Below are 22395 nucleotides of genomic sequence, written 5' to 3' on the forward strand. Positions count from 1 at the left end.
ATATCTTTATTAAGTAGTTGAGATTTATCTTGGGTGGTATGCTTCTTAGTTAGTTCCTATTCAGATTGCTGGATCATTGTTCACTATTGTTCATTAAGAGATAGTGATTGATTTGGTGAGTTATAGACACTACCGTAGTAATTAATTGCATAGACGTGGTGCCTAGGTCGTTAATTATCAATGTTTGTTGTGTATCTGTTAACAATGGAATTTTGCATCAGACTCGGAGAAGAAGGAACAAGATCGAAGCGGATTGATGCAAGATCAAGTTAGATTTGAAGTTGGACTGCACATCAGCTGGACATCGTATCGGCTGGAACGAAGCTTAACTTAGCCGATATGGTAAGTGGCCGATACTATATGGCTTGGGCTCGGAAATTGCCAATTAGAGATAGAGCTCGAATAAGACAATTGCATCTATTAATTAGGATATTTAAGTTGGTTTATTGAAGATTTGTTAAGAGACCGCCATGTGGTCTTGTTTGTATTTTATCTTTAGGAAAGTTTGAGTCGTGTCCATAATGGACTGAGTTTGTACTCGGGGTATAAATATAGACCCCAGATCAATGTTATAAGGGACAAAAAAAAATCCAATACAACTTTGGTGCATTGCTAGCCTTTTTGTTCTTCTTTTCGGCGAGTTCTCTCGACAAGAGGTAACTTGTCTCGATGGCTTGAGCTATCGGGGCTATTATGTCGCTTTAGATGTTTTAGTCCTTTTATCATGACCATCTACTATCATATGTCTTAGTTAATCTAGTCTTAGTATCTCGATTTAGCCTTATCGGCTGGTTGCCGCTTTAGGGTTCTTGTTGATATCGGCTAAATCATCTTACTAGAATAAATTAGCTAAGGAATCTACCATCCTAAAAATTGGTTAATTACTTGATTGTTTAGACTTTAGGTTTCTTTACATACTTTGCGATGCATCATCCCTAGTCTTGTCTTGAACCCTAAAAAACTAACCTGCAATTAATCATAATTAAGGATAGTATCAGAGTTCAGCCGATCTTACCTAATATACATGCTTCTTTACTAGTTTTATGTATATTTGCCACTTATATAGACAGATCACCTTATATAAATATAGGCAAATTTTCCTACAGGACATCGCAATTGTGTGGTTTTAGCTTAGGGACACTGCGAAAGTGATGTTTTGGGGGAAGACATACCATAATCGTGGATATTTGCCGATGAACACCGCGCCGTCTTGTCGGGTCCCAAAACTAATGATTCGGAAACCGACATGTTTAGACTGTATCAAGCCCTGGATCAGTAGATTGATATAGGTTCAATGATCTGGATCTTCATTGCATACATTTGATCAAGGTTTCAAAGGAGATAATATTACAAAATATAAGGGTATTTACAAGCTTGTGGCTAACTATTACAGCAGAAGCTATACGATGACTCAACTCTAGTGTTTTGCTATAGACTTAAACCATCTATCTAATCTATACTTGAGAACTAAGTTAAAATGAGATTAACTTATATGATTGAACTCCCGGCTTCAGTAAGAACATCAAACGGACTCTGAAAAAAATGTGGGGTTGAAGCAAGGGTGAGTACAACATACTCAGTAAGCTATTATATTAATCAACAATGAATGCATGGAATAATAATATTTGAGTAGGGTTAGATTTACTTGCAGAATGCAGAGAATATAGAAGGAAAGTCTATAATGTTTTAAATGCAACAGTATTTAATAAAGTTTGAAATTATGTTTCTAACCAAGATATCATTGTGAGTCCCAATGCCCGATAACCGTGAGCACGGCTATTCGAATAGTTTTAATAATATTCATACTGCAGTAGATGTACGCTTTACCCGCAATCCATGACGTGCCAAACACATTAGCCTTGTCATGGCAAAGCTTTTCGGTCACTAACATCAGTAGTACCTGTTCCATGAACTCTAGTCCCCATACGCTCTGAACGTAATGTTATCAGCAGCGAGAGTAGTTCTAGCGTTCCCGGGGTTTTTAGAGAGAACTGGTTGAGAGACCCCCGTCATCTCAATCAGGTTTTCATAATTCACACACACAGCTCGCGAGATAATCAAGATATTTACCTGCGCCTCGGTAAATATCACAATCGCCCTGCTCGGTGTAAGTTTGCCTCCTGCGCGAGGACTTAAGAAGAACCACTATACAGAGGTATCACCTTTGCTAGATAACTTAATCAGCTAGGTCTATGCCCATACGAGAATTGCGGTCGTACTCGTATGTTCTTCACATGTACTTGGCAGTCTTATGTTGGTTGGAACAGTACTAGCCACCCGGAAATCAACCATTTCTACCGTACTGTCCCAATCTAAGTTCATTATATTTTATGCATAATCTAACTAGGCATGGCTAAGCAAAATCTAGCATATATCTGGTTTGCTATATATTCAGGTTATGCATTTAAAATCATGTATGGCTAATGCACAAGATACTGGAGATATAGAATATAGGATTATTATGCTCAAAGGAGAGGAATAATAATAACTTGCCTTGCTCCAACGCAAATAAATCCGAAATAGGCAACCTGATTATCTGATGCTTGAAATACCACAGGTTGCTATCCATATAAAATAGACTCTACTAAAGAAGAGGAAGATCCAAATTCGATAAAAGCCATAAAATAGCAAGAAAGAGATAAACGGTTAGGAGGACTAGGGTTTAGGGTATAGCTTATCTCTTTTATGCAGGTATATGGATTACTGGGCTGATATTTTATGTGCAGGTTCTAAAGGGTTGGGGGCTAAGGTGGATAGGAGATTAAGCAACAATTGTCGCTTATATTTCTTGTGTGGGTTTTGGTTTTTTGGAGAGTAGGAGATATACCGAATAATCTATCTGGTTAAGTGGATATGTGGCTAGTATTGGTCGAGGTTGGGCTTTGGTAGAAGAATGGCTAGGATTTAGTTGTTCTCGAGTTGATGTTGAAATAGGATAGCATATCGGATCGTAATTCATGCATAGGCTATGGGTAGTAGGAGGGTAAATGGTTGTGATTATAGCTGGTGGGGAGTCTAGAAAATAAGCTGACTAAGGTTTCAGTTGTCTAAGCGTATATCGATGTAAGATAAATATCGACTAGGGTTTGGGTGTTCGCTAGTCGTCTCTAAAGCATGACGACTAGGTTTGGTATCGTCTCTAGCCGGTGTCGATAGACAATATAACGGCTAGAGGGATGGGAGGTTTGTGCAGGTTTAGCGATGCGGAAGTGTTACTCCGACAACCGTGACTGGCGGCGAAGCGGCTAGGATCACACAGAGCTCAAGAGCTAACTATGAGGCGTGCTGTGGAGGTCGAGGGAATAGTGAAGCTCCGACCGTTGTACGCATCAAGGCGTGGGGTGCTAGGAGCAGCACTTCGACCTTGGGTTTGGTTTTGCTGGGCTTTACAACCAACGGTTCGACGTTGGGGCCAATAGACCGCAAACGTCCCCATGGAAGGCGTAAAGTTCCAACCGGCGGCTTTTTAGTGGCTAAAGGGTATTTTGGGGTAAAAGAAAATATTTGAAAAAGGCAAATATAAATTCAAATGATATTTGAATAAATTCAAATAAAATTATAAAATAACAAATTAGGCATCAAAACGAAGCATTTGAATTTAGATGAATTTAGGTCCAGGTTTCACTGAGATCGGATATGCGGTTTAGGAGATATAGGCTTCTAAATATTGGAATTTGAATTAAATAGAGTAAATTGCGAAAGTATACTGTTCATGGGCCCACCTGTCAGGGATTCCTTTTTCTTTTTCTTTTTCTCCTCTTCTTCTTCTTCCCGTCTCTTTCTTCTTTTTCTCCTTGGTCGAACAGAGAGGAGAAGGAGAGGGGGCGCCGGGCTCCGGTGGCGAGGAGGCGGTAACGCCGGCGGCCACTGGTGTTCCCGACTGCAACGCACCTAGGGATGGCAGTGGCCGGCAAAGGGAGTAAGGGAAATAGCCGGAACGGCGGATGGAAGGTCGTGAACCGGGAGGAGAGAGAGAGCTCCGGTGAGGTTTGATTCAGAGGTGGAGGAAGAGGGGAAAGGGGAAAAATGGATTCCTCTCATCGAGGAAAGCTCGATGGCGCGAGGGATTGTCCGGTATTGCTCCGGTGAGGGAGATCGGCCGACGACAGTGATAGCCGGCCATGGAAAGGAGAGAGAAAAGAGAGGAGAGCTTCAAGCTCGGTTTGTGGGGGATAAACAGAGGGGGTTCATCCTCTTATATAGGCGATGAGAGGCGGTTCGAAGAGGAGGAAGACAAGGGAGAATCGGCGACGGCGATGGCGTGGAAAGAAGGATGACGGCGCCGACTTGATTCCTTAGCGGCGACGGTTGCGGCGGCGTGCGCCGTGCACGGCACGCGCACTGGGAGGAGGGAGGCGGCTGGGTTGTGGGCCGAACTGGGCCGGCTCGGCTTAGCTGGGCCGGCAGCCCAAGAGAGGAAGGAGGAAAATAGAAAGAAAAAGGATTGGGCCAAAAGGAAGAAAGAACGGAGTTTCGGCCCGATGACAAAAAGAAAGAAGTCTAATTTGTATATTTAACGTTGTTTTGCGAAGAATTTGAATTAGGAGAGAATTCACAAAGGAGATTTTCTAATTTATTTGAGTGCAATATTTAGAGGTGGAGTTTGAGGTAATTTATTTGGAAGCACTCAAATAGGAAAGTAAATTAATAGTATTCCTCAAAATATTTTTGGGAATGTGGTAGGAAAATAGGTGGAGGCAAAAGGATAGGATTTGAACCCTAAAATATATGGCATGGGTTTCAAGGAATTGTTTGAGGCTAAAAGGAAATTTAGGTGACAAGGATATAATTTATTTTCTTAGCACAAGAGCAATTACTCATAATATTTGTAATAATATTTTTCTTGTGCCGAGAAGGAAATCAAGCCACAGGAATTAAATTAGCGGCTAGATCAAAAGGAAGAATTTAGATGTTTGGCGATAAATAAGAATAGGTTTAGAATCAAAGGATAGGTTTAAAATCAAAGGATGGGTCGATAATTAAATCCAATTGGAATTGTTTGGTTTAGGTTCTAGGACAATAGTGGAGAATTTCTTGGACCATAATTCATAAAAATACAAAGGGGTTTTCAAACTAAATTTGAATAAAAGAAATTTTAATCAAAAGAAGGTTTTAAACCAAATCAAGAAATACCTCAATTTAACCAAATATATATTTTTAAATGAAAAACACAAAAGAGATTAAATACCAGAGAGGTTTTGTGCGAGTTAGTTCTAGGAGGTCCCTCTAATTATATTATCCTAGGTTTAGGAAGTTATTAAGAACATAATAATCGGCATGATGCAGGATTAGAAAATGACGCATTTTCAGGATGTTACACGTTTAAAGGATACTTGCCGTGCTAACGGGGTGGACGGGAGGCCGTTTTTTGACGTGGTCGGACGCAAATACCCCTGCACCACATTAGCAAAAAAGGGCCTCCCGTTAAGCCACTCGCCACCGCGCCAGCTACCTTTTTCCCCTCTCTGCCGCCACGCCAAGCCATCGCCACGCTCGGCCGCATCTCCTGCGTGAGCACCACCCGCGCGCCATTGCCTCTTCGCCACCACCCGCCGTCTTCGTCTTGCTCGGGGCCACCACCACGCTGTGAGCGCCGGCCCTGCGTGCGGCTCCTCCGCGACCACCCAGCTCCTCCACCTCCGCCTCCTCTGCCCGGTGCTGCCCCGGTACCTCCTCGCTGCGCCGGTCTTTTCTCCCCATCCACTTGACGCCGCCGGGTTGCCTTCAGGCCGCCGCCGTCGCCTCAGCCCACGCCGTCGCGTGCCTGCCGCATCCTGCTCAGGCACGCACGCATGTGGGGAGAAAGGGAAATGAGAGGGAGAGAGATGAGGAGAGATCGAGAGGAGAAGAAATCGAGAGAGAAGAAAAAGAAGAGGAGTGGGACACTGTCAAGTGGGCCCCACATAACCTTATTATCTCTTGCGCAATATTTATTCCCTCCTCATCCCTTCCAATGTCTCAATGGCAACTGGGCCCCACTGGGGTAAATTTCTATTTCATCCTCCTCTTAACCAACACAACCGCTTCAACGTGGGACCCACTACTCCCTTCTTCGTCAGCACGACATGGTGTAGGGGTATTTACGTCCGACGGCGTCAAAAAAGGCCTCCCGTCCGCCACGTCAGCACGGCAAGTATCCTTTAGACGGCGCGGTGTCCATCGGCAAATATCCACGATTATGGGATGTCTTCCTCCAAAACTTCACTTTCACGGTGTCCTTGAGCTAAAACCACACAATTGCGATGTCCTGTGGCAAAATTTGCAATAAATATATCAAGTCTAGACCAGTATCGGCCGAGTTGTCAAACTTGGTAACTGATCTTTATTTGATATATTTCTATCGATTGATTTGTTTATATAGGTTTGTACTAGAGTATTAGCTAGTACATTATCTTTATTTATCTATCTTGCTCTAAATACTGTTCCATCGGCTATTTCTATAGTATCGTCTGAAATACACTTGATAAACCAAACAAATGATACTACAACCGATGAGGCATATTTAGGGTTTGTGTTTAATTTATATATCAATCCATAGTCGATCTGGTCTAACTACATCGATTGGGATCACCAATGATACGTCTTCGGCCTATCGGCCGATCGGCTATCGGCTGACTCACTTTGTTTGTTGTTTTCCTTGCTGGTTGTAGGATCAAACCAACTGACACGCCCTTGACTCACTCAAGGCTAGCCTTGGACCTGCATTGGAGTTAAGCAGATCTCCCAGGCCACCGTGTTTTCTATCAACAGTATCCCACAGCAAGTTGGAGGTTGGTGTAGAGGTGGTGATAGCCCTCGAGATCACCGTAGTCCTCCCTATCCGGGTACGAAGTAGAGCGCATTCTGGTAGCAGCGAGCAAGCCAGTGCCTGAAGTATAGCGATATGATTAAAGTTAAGCTTTCTAAATGACCCTGTACCACATTAGAAAATCCTCTCTACCCTTTGGCCTACATTTATCTTGTGTCCTTGGATGAACCTAAAGAAGAGCTAAACACAAACATTCCCTGTGGAAATTTGTTACCTTGGAATACTTCCGGGTGAAGTGCTACAACAGTATCTCCGTGCGCTTGTAGATTTTATCTAGTAAACGTAAGAAATACCAACACACTACATGACCAAACTATGAGGGAGGTGTCTAGCGTATAGAGATGTTATGTAAGGGAAGTCTTGTAAGAACCTCCCTGCTATGCTTGCTTTGCTGAGCTCGGGTTCCCCCCATGGGGCCCACCTGGGTCAGGACATGGCAAGGGGCGTGGCCAGGCGCCCCCATCCATTCCACTCGGACATGTAGGAATAGGGTTACCGCGCTGCCTTGGCCGTGGGCCCACTTGTTAGTGTCAGGTAAAGGCTAGTAAAAAAATTGAGGGGTGGGGGTGGGGCATGCAGAAGCAAAGTAGTCAACCGCGTCTTTCGCCTTCCCACGCCCCTGTTAGGGTGGATCGGGGCCAAAATAACAGGCTGCAACAATAACAGTTGTCGCCCTCTCTCCCACGGTCCTCACCGTTGGTAGATATTTGTCTTGTCACCCTTAAATGGGAAGACGTTAGAAACCCGAGGAGAGATGGCTGGCATCGTCCATTCTCCTTTAGCAGGACGGTTTGGGATTTGCCCCCGAGCATCTTGAGGGTGACTGTTAACAACCAAATTTGGCAATATCAGCATCGGAGATGAAGATTAGATCGGGGCGGAATCAAAGACGAAGATCGATTTGGGAACAGAGTAAGAGTCGGCTGGAGTCCAGATCGGCTATGATTAGGATCGGCTAAGTCCGAGTCAGACTGGGTCAGGTGATACAGCCGATTCCGACAATACGACTTGGTGTACGACATCGGGTTGAGTTGATATGCTTCAAGGTGATTGCCACGCATGGATAGAGTCCTGAGAAGGCAATTGTATCTATTAATTAGGATATTTTATGTAATTTCCTTAGAGATATGTTTGGGCAAAAGTCTGCCGTAAAGACTTATGGTATCTTAGAGTTTGTTGGAGATAAGAGTCGTGTCCGTTATGTACATTGTTTGTAATTTTCGGGTATATATAGACCCCGAATCCCATGTAATCAATTAACACACACGTTCAATACAATTTCGGTGCGTCGCCACCCTTTTTGCTTTATTATGCACAAGCTAATGGGCAGGCCGATGCACCTAACAAAAGTCTGATCAAGTTGATTAAGAGAAAGATTGGCCGAAGCATTGTGGTCTTATCAGATGGCTTGTCATGGATCGATCCAAGTCCCTCCTTATAAGCTTGTTTATAGACATGAGGCTGTTTTACCATGGGAGGTTAGAATCGGCTCAAGGGAACGGGGTTGCAAAATGATTTAACAGCCGATGAGTATTATAACCTTATGGCCGATGAAAGAGAAGACTTGGTCCAATCCAGATTAAGAGCCCTTGCAAAGGTTACCAAGGATAAAGAACGAGTTGCTCGGCATTACAACAAGAAAGTGGTGCCTAAAGATTTTTCGGAGGGAGAACTTGTATGGAAGTTGATTTTGCCAGTTGGAACTCGTGATAGCAAATTCGGCAAGTGGTCGCCGAATTGGGAAGGACCGTTCCAAATCTACAAAGTTGTATCTAAGGGAGCATACATGTTGCAAGGACTCGATGGAGAAGTTTATGGAAGAGCACTAAATGTCAAATACTTGAAGAAGAAATATTACCCAAGTGTTTGGGTTAATGCATGATCGGCTGATGTTGCCGATACATGATAGCCGGTGTGTTTACATCGCCTTGAGATGGCTGATATGGTTATATCGCCCTTAGTTGTTTTCATATTGTAATCGGTTGTGGTTTGCCGATGTACAATGGCCGATATGGTTATATCGCCCTTAGTTGTTTTTCTATTGTAATCGGTTGTAGGTTGCCGGTGTACAATGGCCGATATTGTTATATCGCCCTTAGTCGTTTTTATAATTTTATCAATGCTTTTGACATTGTAAAATTAGTGGGGCACATATATGCAAGAAATGAAAGTTTTTGAGTAAATTTAGAAGTTAAATTAATCAGCACAAAAGATTGTCAAGACAGTAAAGTACTAGAATATCTTAGCCGATTACAAAAATTTCTAAGACCTATTACACAAAAGGTCACCGAGACAAATAGTGCTGGATAGCCGATATAGCCCTTTGCCTAATTTGTTCTACTTCTTCAATAGCTTGGGCGTCTTGAGCATCGGTTCCAGGGATGATTTTCAAAGACTTGGTCAGATCAGCAACATTCTTGATAGCCGATTTGAGTCTTGCTTTCTGCTCTTCGACAGACTTTGGGAGATCGGCTAGCTTTTTATGTTCCATGTCCAGCTCGGCGTTGCATTCTTCAAGTTGTGCCAAGAGCTCAATCTTGCGAGCCTTGAGCCGATCAATATTAGATTTGATTGGGCCCTCAAACAGCTGATCAAGCTTGGACTTATCTTCATGCACAAGCTGCCGATTGGCTTGGATTGTGGCTTTGATGTCCTTGCGCTCCCGACGTTCGGCTAGTCTTAGCTTAGCTTTCTCCAGCTTGAATTGATGCTGCTCAAGATAGACAGCTGGGGTAAGGATATCGGCTAACTCATCTGGGATTAGAGCTTGGATCTCATGTAGCCGAGTCCTAATCGGCCCACAGTTTACCACCAAGTTGTCCAGTGATGATGCCTCTACCCGATGAGAGATATCTTTAAGCGTTTTCTTCACATCATTGGATAAGGGGGCTAGGGCTTTGCTCGAAGTATCATCTTCTGCCTCATTAAGATAATCTCTAATGTCAAAAGAGAAGAGATCGGCTAAAACCTGCAGAAACAATTTAGGAAGATTGAGAGCTAAGTAGATATAGCCGATCTAATTTCTTGCATCAAGGGGAAACTTACTGGGATAGCAGGAGCAGTTGGTTGTACTTCTTCCTCAATATGGTGACTCTCCACTGCTGATGGAGATTGCTGTACAAAAGGAGAAGGAGGAGGAGGAGGCTGTAAAAGAAATAAGTGTTAGGCAAAATCGACTGAAATCAACTAATAAAAATTAAGAATGTCTTACTGGTGGAGCCGGTTTGAGAATTGTTGCTGCCGATTTCTTCTTTGCAGCAGTTTTCTTCTTCTGTAACTATAAAGTCTGTGAGCAATCGGCCGAAAAGAGAAATGATCATAAAAGAGATCAAAGAGGAAATTGCTTACCCTTGAAAAATGGGCTGGAGCAGACGGAGTTGGAGGAGTTTGCTTAGGAGAAGCTGATGGAGTTCCCTCGCTGTCACTTACTTCATCTGTGGCTTGATCAACATCTTCGCCGATTTCTTCTTCATCCAGAGCTTGTTCAATAGATGGCTCTAGGGCAGGCAAATCATTAGTTGGTGTAGGCTTCTTTAGTTTGGCCTTCTTCTTTGGAGCAGGAGCTGATACATCTACAGTCGATGATCTGGTCCTTTTCTTTTTGCCAGCATCGGCTGGTTCTCTGATGAGTCCTTGAAGAAGAGTTGAAGTCTTGGGGGCATGAAAGCCGATGACAGGGGGAGATGGTCCGCCTCCATTAGGAATTAGACCCGGAGCATATTTGATATTTCTACCACTATTGCTCTGGTGAGGAGGAGAAGATTCTGTTGTCTACAGATCAAAAGAAAATTTGTCAAGTTATGAATCGGCTGAGCAATTATTTACACAAAATTAAATCAAGACATACCTGAGGGATAACGTCTGGAAAGAGATCTGTCATATACATGGAGGCCGATTGATGCAATAGGTGCAGTTTCCATTCGCCCCACCATCTGTCAAATGTTTTGCTCCTGAAGGTTGCCAGCTCAATGTTTTCAATACTTCCTAGAGGGGATCCTTGGAGATTTAGCAGCCGATCCATCATCGGGGTTATGAGATTTCTCCTCGGCATTGGATCTTATCAGCGAAGAACAAGCTGATTGGGAGCTGACCCATTCCCAATTGTCTGCCGAGCTCATTGGGTGATAGAACTCATAAGAGACCTTGATATTTCTTCCTTGATGAATGCCGACAGGAAGGATACATGGGCTGATTGCAGCTGAAAAGACTTCTCTAGACTTTTGGTATCTTTCATGGTTGATATCCTCGAATCTAAAGTCTGATGGATTTTCCAGAAGTGCTGAATCTTCATAGAGAAACCAAATTCGAGTTTCTTTGAGAAAGCCATCAGATAAGCTGCAGAACCAGTCCTTGAGCAGTTCGGCCGAGAGTTTTGCTCCTGCATCGGTTGGTGTGGAGGCGTATTCTCCATAAGATGTGCACCTACGATGGGTGCGTTCCTCTCCATCATCGTCTACGATTGGCTCCAGTCTTGGGAATTCGGCTTCTGTTATAGATGGCCGATTGACAAACTTCATGACAATTAAATTCAGCCAAGATTGTAATAACCACCATGGTCCACCTGCTCCAACTACTGAGCCGACGACTATCTTAGCCGATGCATTGTTCATCATTTGGTACAAGTAGCCAAGGAGGATCTTGCCTAAGGGGAATTGTCTTTTTGATTCCAAGGCTTCGGCTACAAACTGCCAGTTGGTCGTAGGGCCGCAGCTTGATCTACAGAAGAGAAATTTCTCCAGCCACATTAGAAGAAAGGCTACATGCTCTCGGGGGGTTACCGAACCTTGGCCCATATATGCTGCCACGTAGCCTGACCAACTACCTATGCTTTTGGTCCTGAAGTCATACTGGTTCTTCGTGTTCAAACTCATGGGGTTAGCCGATGAGGTAACATCCAAACCGGTGATCATGGTGATGTCTACTAGAGTTGGGGTCATCGGCCATTGATTGAACAAGAAGGCATTAATGGTGTTGGACCAAAAATAAGAAGCGGCTGCCATTAAGGTCTCGTCCTTAGGTGAGTTGGCTATGGTTAGGTCAAGTGCTTGGCCGATTCCGATTTCGTCCCAATGAACTCTTTTGCTAGCCGACATGCGCTTGAACCATGTGATCCAACTTTTCTCGGGTGGAGTTTTCTCGAGAGATGGCCAGGATTTGAAGGTGTTTTTCCAGTGACCTAGATCTGGGTTGGCCAATCTGAAGGGAATCCTATTGGTTTCACCAATGATGAACTCGGTAGGATCAGGGTTGCCGACTGGACCGAGAAAGTAGTAATTTTCGTGCGACAAGCTTGGAATTGCAACTAGGTTGGAAAGATGCTACAAATCCAAAAGAACTGAGAAGGGGAAAACAGGATGAGGGGCTAGAAGATCGATCTAATGTGAAGAAAAGAGATCTGGCCGATGAGAACTTACCTCAGCGTACTCAGCCAACGGCGTGGCAGACGGGCTGGCGGAAGACGACATCGCTGCAGGCGGAGATCTAATTGGAGATGAAGTCGCCTAGGGATCGCCTTATGCGTCGGAGAAATCGTCGAAGAGAGAGAAGACAAAGTTAGCTTCGGCGGTGAAAACGCAAGAAGACGGTATGAGGTTTCTCGGGGGCAACGATTAGTATTTAAAGCGCTGGAGTAACGGTTAGGAAACGGCAAGAGCGAATTTTGCTCGAAATCGATATATGGCAAATCCGAAACATTACCAAATATTCCGGACTTGGGGGGCATGTGTTAACAACCAAATTTGGCAATATCAGCATCGGGGATGAAGATTAGATCGGGGTGGAATCGAAGACGAAGATCGATTCGGGAACAGAGTAAGAGTCCGAGTCAGACTGGGTCAGGTGGTACAGCCGATTCCGACAATACGACTTGGTGTATGACATCGGGTTGAGTTGATATGCTTCAAGGTGATTGCCACGCATGGATAGAGTCCTGAGAAGGCAATTATATCTATTAATTAGGATATTTTATGTAACTTCCTTAGAGATATGTTTGGGCAAAAGTCTGCCGTAAAGACTTATGGTATCTTAGAGTTTGTTGGAGATAAGAGTCGTGTCCGTTATGGACATTATTTGTAATATTCGGGTATATATAGACCCCGAATCCCATGTAATCAATTAACACACACGTTCAATACAATTTCGGCGCATCGCCACCCTTTTTGCTTTAGTTTATTTCGACGAGTTCTTGCTTTCGGGTTGAGCTGCATCGGTTTTGATCTTCAGCAAGAGGTAAAATTTGTTATGATGGCTTGCGTTCTCGGGATTAGTGCTTCCATCATTATGATACTCTAATCTTGTCTATGTAATTCGTCGAGTTATCATATATCTTATATAATCTCTGGCAATATCGTTATCTAACCTACAATCGGCTAATATCTATCAATAGAGGGCTGCCGATTAGGTTAAATATTGATGTTGATTTAGATTATATACGATATCCATCACTCTATGAAATTTCCAATGGCTTGATTGTCTAGACATTGTCTTTCTTCTCATACTTATAGCTGCATCAGTTGTTTGATCTTATGAGTCGTGATTAGAATCTCAATCTCTAGCCTGCCTCTTGCTTGCCGATTAGGGTAGTATCGGGGTTTCAGCCGATCTTATCTGATTTAACTACATTTGCTCTATATGTTTTATTGACATGTTAAATCTGCCCTATATGTCAAGATCTTATTGCATCTAAGTATATTAAGCTTTTGTTTGGTGTATTCTGCTTGTTTTAATATCTTAACATAGAGTTGTATCAGAGTATTAGCCGATACATGCTAGATCTATCTGATCGGCTATGCTATGAACATATATAGTCTTGTTGTTAATATATATTTCGATCTAAGTGATTTATACTGTCTCGGTATGGCGACCGATCTATCCCAATCACTTGATTTAAGTATATATCGACACAAGGAATATATATTGTTAATATCTACAGCCGATCGAGTAGATTTAGTTCTTTATTATCTATTTATAACTGCCGATCGATTTACATATGACATCGGATCGAAGATAAATGATATGTCATCGGTATCTAGTCAATCGGCTATCATTTATGGATTTAACCACGGTTTCTTTGCCTTTATTTCTTGTTGATTGCAGGATCAAATCAACTGGCATGCTAGCATACCCGAAGGCGAGTTTTGGACCTGCACTGGAGTTAAGCAAATCTCCCAGGCCTCGTGTTTTTCATCAATAGTGACCCGCTAGGATATCGCAGGGATTGTCCCCGAGCTGAGCCATCGTGGCCAAGGGCTAGAAGCTCTCAATCAGTTCATGCGGATCTCGCTCTCCTTTTTATGGAGGGCCACGTGTCGACCCAAGGTTGTCCTACTTCATGTTAAGTAGTAGCTGACTTTAAGATTTTAAGCTTTACTGATTTCATTTGCGATTTTTGCTCCGACAACCTTAACTCCTTCTCCTCCAGCTCCGGTGACCAGTGACGGCCGAACGAGTTAGGGTTTAGGGTCCTAGGTTGGTGGGAGGGGAGAGGGTAGATGAGGGAGATTGGTGGAGTGATTGCAATGAGAGGCAATGGCCTGACAGTGGACACGGGCGGGAGACGAAGTGCTGGCGGAGGCATCTATGCCGTGAAGGATGGAGGGGCGGTGGGGTGGCGGTAGCGGTAGGGACAAAGCGAAGAGGTGGTTAGGAGGCAGTGGACAAGGGTGGTGGATCTAGTGGTGCGAAGCCACAAGAGACAAGGGAGACGATAGGGTGGGGGCACCTGACCGCTGCGGGCTTGAGGAGGAGGAGGAGGCTTGCTGGGGGACCTCGTTGGCGTTGTTGATGCATTCACTACTACAGAAAGGGTAAAAAGTGCCGGTTGGGAAACCCTAATAGGTGCCAGTTTTCCCAACTGGCACAAAGGAGGCAGCACTGATGATACTTGTCATCAGTGCCGGTTTTAGAACTGGCACCTATTAGGTAATAGGTGCCGGTTTTGAGGTTAAAAGCAGCACCTATATGTACTAATAGGTGCATGTTTTAAGACAAAGAGTCACGTGGCTGTCAAATAGGTACTGGTTTTGACCTCAAAACCGGCACCTGTATGGTCCTAATAGGTGCCGGTTCTAAGCCAAAGAGCCACGTGGCTGTCAAATAGGTGCCCTTTTTAGGTTAAAACCGGCACCTATATGGTCCTAATAGGTGCTGGTTCTAACCTAAAAACTGGCACCTACTTGTTGGGTAAAAAAAAATTACAGTAAATTCATCCATACAACTCCAATTCCATATAAACCCAAATTCATCCCTACAGCCCCACATCCATACAACACATTCATTCACATTCACATTCAGATTCACATTCACGTTCACAACAAATAAAACATTCACATTCAGATTAACATTCACATTCACAACAAATAAAAACCTACAAGACTAAGTCAAAATTCGGTAAGTCTAAAAATTCGTAAGTCTAAAAATTCCTATCTTTAAATCCTAGAACATTTGCATATATATCTTGACGGCTGTTTTGGTACTCTCCTATTCCTACATTTTGGTGCACATGTGATGGGTATAGCCATTTTCCAGATGGGCCATTCAAGGTGAGATATGGAAACTGAACCTTCTGATCTTCATCAAAGGTTCAGTTCCCTCTAATCCTCATTTCAAATGGCACATATAAATATGGTCCTAGCTGCTAAAACCCAACACTAGCTGCCAATCTGTTCATGTGCTGCCCAACTAAAGTATTCCATCAAGCAATCAACCTGAAGGTGAGATATTGGAGAAAAACAATCTGAATATTAATTGTTTGCCACACTGTTGCAAGCATCAACCAGCAATCAGTTTGTTTTCCTCCAATTCTCACTTCCAGTGCCTGAACAAGCACAGCATATCCAACACTGAAGCTAGTAACTACTCTGAAGCGCTAGAAATTGTAAAGCAGTTGGGTTCAGGACTTCAGGTAGAGAGAGATTTATAGCCGTGGTTGATAGAACACAAATCATTCAGATTCAGCAGCAGCAGCAACAGAAGCATCTGTTTCTGTTACACCTGCCCTTCATGCCAATTGTGTGTTGTCTGTGATGAAGAACCTTTCTACTCCCATTTTCAGAGGACTAGCAGTACAGGTAATGGCCAAAAAAAAAAACAAAAGCAGCTTCAGAATGTGATGGGTGCATAGTGGCTAGTCACTAGTGACATGACTGCCCTACACATAGGTGCCAGTTTTGGGTCTAAAACCAGCACATTTCTCTTACACAGGTTTTAGGTGTCGGTTTTATTTAAAAAATGACACATATTTGGACATTAAGGTACCGGTTTTAAATATTTGGCGAGTGGGGCTAGGTACATGGGTGGAAAATACATTATACTATTATAGGTGTCGGTTTTAGATTTTCCGGCACCTATAGTGACGACACATATTTATCTTTTTTAATAGTGATTTTGGCCAGCCAGCGAGGTCGGGTGTTGGTGCGCTGGAGTGCTGGATGTAGGAGGGTGCAGCGGCACACTAGGCGAGATCTAGAGAACTTCAATGAAATCGATGTGCATCGGTCGGTGGGGGTGAGAGCATAAGGTGGAATCACTAAGCAACACAGATCTTAAAGTAACTAGCATGGTGGTCAGCGTAGATTTCGCGGCTAGCATCATTATATTTTCTCTCATATAATAGCATATATGTTTTCTCATTATATTATTAATATATATTAAAATGACAACATAATTTTAAATTTTGCAATAACTTTACAAAACTACTAAAGTGTAATATTCATATTGTATTTTATATACGTGTTAGTTATTAATTATTTTTAATATCAAATTTTAGTTATTTGTAAATTATATATATTCCTATATGGACTCTAGACTTGTCTTTAAATTTTTGTTTAATTCCGAATTTTCTGTAAATTGTATTTCTATATAGACTTTAGGCTCTTCTTCCAATATTATTTATTTTTATTTCTGAATTTTTATTATTTCTAATTGTATTTCTATGTGGGCTCTAAACTCATCTTTCAATATTCTTTAATTTTTAATTTCGAATTTCAGTTAGTTCTAAATTGTATTCCTATATTGACTTTAAACTCTTCTTCCTATGTTTTTCTTAATTTTGAATTTTAGTTATTTGTAAATTGTATTTTTATACAGACTCTAAAATCTACTTTTAATTTTATTATGTTTATTCCGAATTTTAGTTAGTTTTAAATTTCTATATGGACTCTATACTCTACTTCTAATATTCCTTATTTTTAATTCTAAATTTCTATTATTTCCTAATTGTATTTCTATATGGACTCTATACTCTACTTCTAATAGTCCTTATTTTAATTCTGAATCTCAGTTATTTCCTACTTGTATTTCTATATGGACTCTAGTCTCCTTTTCTAATATTCTTTACTTTTTAATTCTGAATTTCAACTATTTCTAAATTGTATTTTGATATGGACTCTAGTCTCTTCTTCTAATATTCCTTATTTTTTAATTCCGAATTTCAGCTATTTCTAAATTGTATTTCTATACGGACTCTGCTTTTTCTTTTTTTCGATTAATGTGAGAATTTCTAGGCCGTATTTCTATATGGACTCTGTTTTTTTTCTTTTTCTCCGATTAATGTGAGAATTTCTAGGCCATGAGAGCGAACATGGAGGCTCATTTTTCTATTCCTTTAATAATATAATAGATAGACAGATTAGACGGTCCGTGATATGCAAGATTCTAGGTTTTTTTGTGTGAGATGATATTTAGACAGTCCCTTAATCAAAATTTGACAAAGAGTCGAACATAGGACCACTGGTTGTCTTGGTCGAAATCACATACCGAGGACACATACCAAGGGCCTGTTTAAATCACACCTAATGTTTTTACAACATTTCACATCAAACGTTTGAACACCTGCATAAATTTATAAATATAGACTTAAAAAATAACTAATTGCATAAATTATGAATAATTTGCGAGATGAATCTTTTTTTGGAGAATTACACAGTACAACTTAGACACTCACAATGCGCGCATACTCACCCATATGAACGCACGCACGCAAATCCTACCCCTATGAGCATATTCAAAGACTGGCCGGCAAATCCTGGAAAATTCTCTCTCGGTAGAGACGAATCTTTCAAGACTAACTGCTCCATGATTTAACAATATGGTGCTACAGTAAATATTTTCTAATGACAGATTAATTAGGCTTAATAAATTCGTCTCGCGATTTACCGAGATATTCTGTAATTAGTTTTTTTATTAGTACCGAACACCCTATATAATATCCGATATGACACGCTAAAACTTTAGACCCTGATCTAAACACCCCCTGACATATCTCTGTCACTACGGGCGAAAAGTCCAGTTAGATGTCCAAGATCAGTACGTAAGTGAGGACTGAAGACCTAACACCATCGACACATCAATTAGTTCTGATTGATTTTACCAACGAAATGACTTGAAAGTATGCCGCGCCTTCCGTCTCCTCTGTGGTGTGTGCGACTTGTGAGAGACATCCAGCGCCAGTGGTAAAGTTCGGCCATTATTATATCAAAAGACCCGCCCATATATGAAGGCGGCATTTGCGTTTGTGATGCTTGCCTGAATCTCTACCTTACGCCCATGCATGCAACCATGTTAAAGAGATCGGTGCTTCCGAGTATGGCAGAGCCCGGGCACCTTGCCCAGCTGAGCGCTCTCACGACGACGGTGATCACCTGCCTGATTCTCATCACCCCAACACCAGCCGCCGCGTCGGGCGCGAGCTGCGTCGCGAGCGAGAGGGACGCCCTGGCCGCCTTCAGAGCGAGCCTCCTGGACCCCGCGGGCCGCCTCGCGACATGGAGCGGGCACAGCTGCTGCCGGTGGCGCGGGGTTCACTGCGACGGCTCGACCGGGCACGTCGTCAAGCTCGACCTGCGCAACGACCTCACCGTCCACAGTGACACCGACTGGATCTTGTTCTACGAGGTCCGGGTTGACATCGACAGTAGCTGGGTACACAGCGCGTTGGCCTTGCGAAATACAGGTGAGATGATCTCCTCCTTGGCTGCTCTGCACCATCTGAGGTACCTAGATCTGAGCTGGAACAACTTCAACGACTCGAGCATACCTCTGTTCATGGCTGACCTGAAGAACCTGAGGTACCTGAACCTCTCAGGGCCGAGCTTTTCGGGGAGAATTCCTCCACAGCCTGGGAACCTGTCCAATTTGCAGTATCTTGATCTCTCATATGGACCTACTCCCTCCGTTTCAAAATGTTTGACACCGTTAATCTTTTAACACATGTTTGACCATTCGTCTTATTCAAAAAAAAATTGTGAAATATGTAAAACTATATGTGTACATGAAAGTATATTCAACAATAAATCAAATAATATGAAAAGAATAAATAATTACTTAAATTTTTTGAATAAGACGAATGGTCAAACACATACTAAAAAGTCAACGGTGTCAAACATTTTGAAACGGAGGGAGTACTATTTCTTCAGACCTGTCATGGTTGCTAGGGCTGTCATCTTTGAGGCATCTTGACATGAGTTGGGTGGATCTTAGTGCCGTCAGGGACTGGGTCCATACCGTCAACACGCTCTCTTCCCTGAAAGTTCTTCGCTTGAGGGGCTGTAAACTTGAGAGTGCCATCTCTACCATGTCACATTTCAACCTCACACGTCTTGAGGTCCTCGATCTTTCAGTCAACAAATTCAATGCTTCGATTCAGCAGAAATGGCTTTGGGATCACAAAGGCATCAAGGAGCTCTATCTGACAGAAGGCCATTGGTTTGGGTCCATTCCGGACGCATTTGGTAACATGTCTGCACTTCAGGTTATGGATCTTGGCCACAACAACCTAATGGGGACCATACCGACAACCCTGCAGCATCTGTGTGATCTGCAGGTTGTTAGCCTATATGACAACTATATTGATGGGGACGCAACAGAATTCATGGAGAGATTACCGAGGTGTTCATGGAATAAGTTGCGAGAGATGGACCTGCATTCTACGAATTTGAGCGGTGAGCTGCCGGTTTGGATAGGAAAGTTGAGCAGCCTGGATTTTGTTGATCTCTCACACAACACACTGACTGGTGAGCTGCCTGTGGGTTTTGGAGCACTTAGAAACATGATTTACCTAAATCTCGGTTGGAATAATTTCACCGGACAGATTTCCGAGGAGCATTTTTCAAGTTTACTGAACTTAAAATATTTGTACCTCTCTGGGAACTCTTTCAAGCAGATGGTCTTCGAGGAAGATTGGATTCCTCCATTCAGACTGAAGGTAGCACATTTGCGGTCGTGTCGATTAGGTCCCAAGTTCCCATCATGGCTAAAATGGCAAACTGAAATCAGGGTGCTTGATGTCTCAGGCACGTGCATAAGTGATTCTTTGCCTGTTTGGTTTAAGACCGTTTTTTCTCAAGCTTACTCACTGAACTTGTCGGACAATCAGTTATGTGGTACCTTACCCAGAACTCCAGAGGATATGTTGGCAATGGTGATGGATCTTGGGTCCAACAATTTGACAGGTCAAGTTCCACGCTTCCCTGTAAACATCACCTACTTTGATCTCTCAAATAATTCTTTGTCCGGGCCACTACCATCTGATCTTGGAGCTCCCAGGTTAGAGGAGCTGCGTCTTTACAGCAATTACATCACAGGCACCATCCCTGCTTATTTCTGCCAGTTGCGTCGATTGGTATCTTTGTATCTGTCAAGCAATCACCTGACAGGAGAATTCCCACAATGTTCAGATAACTACAAAGCACTACCACCGGATGATCTGGATCCGTTCTTCTCGCCTTATTTTGGCGCCGCATGTCTACAATAGACCTGAGCAACAATAGCCTCACAGGCCCATTCCCACAGTTTCTTGAAAATACCACATATTTGCGTTTTCTTGATCTCTCACACAACATTTTTTCTGGGAAGCTGCCAACATGGATAGCAAAGAGAATTCCGTACTCACGGTTTTTGCGGTTACAGTCGAATATGTTTTCTGGCCACATTCCAGAGGAATTAACCAACTCTTTTGGCCTTCATTATTTGGACCTTGCAAACAACAACATATCAGGAATAATACCTCAATCTCTAGCAGGCATGAAGGCCATGAGGCGCACTACTCCGGATGGGAACAGGGGCGATGTCTACGAGGGCAGCATATCATCGTTCACCAAAAGCCAAGAGCTTCACTACACCTTCAGCAACTACAATCTGGTCGTCCTCCTCGATCTGTCAGGCAACAGCTTGACAGGACAGATTCCAGAGGAGATATCACTGCTCCTTGGGCTCAAGAGCCTGAATCTCTCCGGCAACCACTTGGGTGGAAAGATTCCGAACACGATCGGCGATTTGAAGGGGTTGGAGTCACTGGATCTCTCTCGCAACAGGTTGTCCGGTGAAATACCGTCAAGTTTGTCGGAATTAACTTCCTTCAGCTGGCTGAACCTGTCCTACAACAATTTGTCGGGGAGAATACCATCAGGGCATCAACTACAGACACTCAATGACCAAGAGTACATCTACATCGGCAATCCTGGCCTTTGCGGCCCTCCTCTCCGCAAGAATTGTGCAATGAGAGGAAGACACGATGAAGTTGACGATGTGTCAGATGATTTAGCAGTCCTGTATCTTGGTATGAGCATAGGGTTCGTAGTGTCTCTCTGGTTGGTGTTTTGCACTTTGCTGTTCAGGAAATAATGGAGAATCGCATACTTTGTGCTCTTTCATAGGCTATGTGACAACATATTTGTGCAGGTGGCGTGCAAGCTGGGCAATAAGTCGAGTGTTACAGGTCCCAAGAACAATACTTAAGATCAACTGATAGGAAACTTGGGAGTCATTAATATATGATGTTTTGGACAAGTAAATGAACCTAAGTTGTTTGTCCTAGCAACAAGTATCTTTTGGACAAGAGTATGCTGCAAATCGGTTGTCATTTCCTCCTTTTTTTTGTGTGTTTTCCTTTTGGGGAAACTTATACACGGTACTGTAGATGCTTCAGCTACTTTATATCAAGCCATGTACTTCTGCAACACAGTTTTTGCGTGCACTTACCCCCTCATGTTGTTCCATTTGCTAAATACATATTAAATCTATGATCCCAATTTCTACTAACAATATATTCAGATTTAGGTTAGTTTTCTAATAGAACTTCAAGTCTTCCCACATTAGAAGTCTTATCTTTTATCTCCGATATATATCTCTTGTAAACTGCATAAGAACGGTGATATTCCATTATTATTCCCTACATTTGTAGCCAAATTCTCAATAGTGATCATTGTTGTTTGGCGCTTGTGGTTTTTCCCGCCAGAGTTTTTCATGTAAAAATTCGTGTCTCCTTAATTTTGCGCGTTTGGAGATCTAATGCCCAGCCACTGGCGCTTTTGTCCTTGGGCGAATCCATCTGTCTGAACTACGGTAGGTGCACATCATCGATCTGTTGGCCACTGTTAGGGGCGCAACTGCCACCAACCGTGAGCCACCTCTAGGTTAGATTGTGCCTGCTCCACCATAGTTCCAACGGGAGCCACAACTTTAAATTCTAAACCTACATAACCCAATAAACTAGTCTAACAGATGAGTATTGTTTGTCATACATCGGGCCTAACAATATCCTCCGTCATATCAACACATCTAACCCTGAATATTTATTTCAGTGCCAAGCC

The 22395-nt window shown here is 42.8% G+C and overlaps 2 protein-coding genes and 1 long non-coding RNA gene across 3 annotated transcripts; 2 read left to right on the forward strand and 1 right to left on the reverse strand.

Annotated features, from left to right (window-relative positions):
• Positions 1-1280: 1280 nt before the first annotated feature.
• LOC107281499 (uncharacterized) lies at positions 1281-4168 on the reverse strand. The gene is made up of 2 exons (XR_003243238.2): positions 3723-4168; positions 1281-1533 (listed from the first exon to the last, which is right to left on the reverse strand). It is a non-coding gene; the product is annotated as an uncharacterized lncRNA (long non-coding RNA).
• Positions 4169-18232: 14064 nt separating this feature from the next.
• Positions 18233-19122, forward strand: LOC107281678 (receptor-like protein EIX2). Its single transcript, XM_015790734.3, has one exon. It carries the CDS (start codon positions 18353-18355, stop codon positions 19010-19012), a length of 660 nt encoding a protein of 219 aa, XP_015646220.1. The 5' UTR covers positions 18233-18352; the 3' UTR covers positions 19013-19122.
• A 17-nt stretch (positions 19123-19139) lies between these two features.
• LOC4343185 (receptor-like protein EIX2) lies at positions 19140-21762 on the forward strand. The gene is given in 2 exon segments (XM_026026781.2): positions 19140-20557; positions 20560-21762. Coding segments are annotated over 2 exon segments (2160 nt in total). The 5' UTR covers positions 19140-19265; the 3' UTR covers positions 21428-21762.
• The last annotated feature ends 633 nt before the right edge of the window (positions 21763-22395 follow it).

This window comes from Oryza sativa, chromosome 7, assembly GCF_034140825.1.
Source record: "Oryza sativa Japonica Group chromosome 7, ASM3414082v1".
Lineage (NCBI taxonomy): Eukaryota > Viridiplantae > Streptophyta > Magnoliopsida > Poales > Poaceae > Oryza > Oryza sativa.

Excerpts from the sequence above, each read along its gene's own strand:
- LOC107281678 (XM_015790734.3), top strand. The coding sequence starts at position 18,353 with ATGCATGCAACCATGTTAAAGAGATCGGTGCTTCCGAGTATGGCAGAG.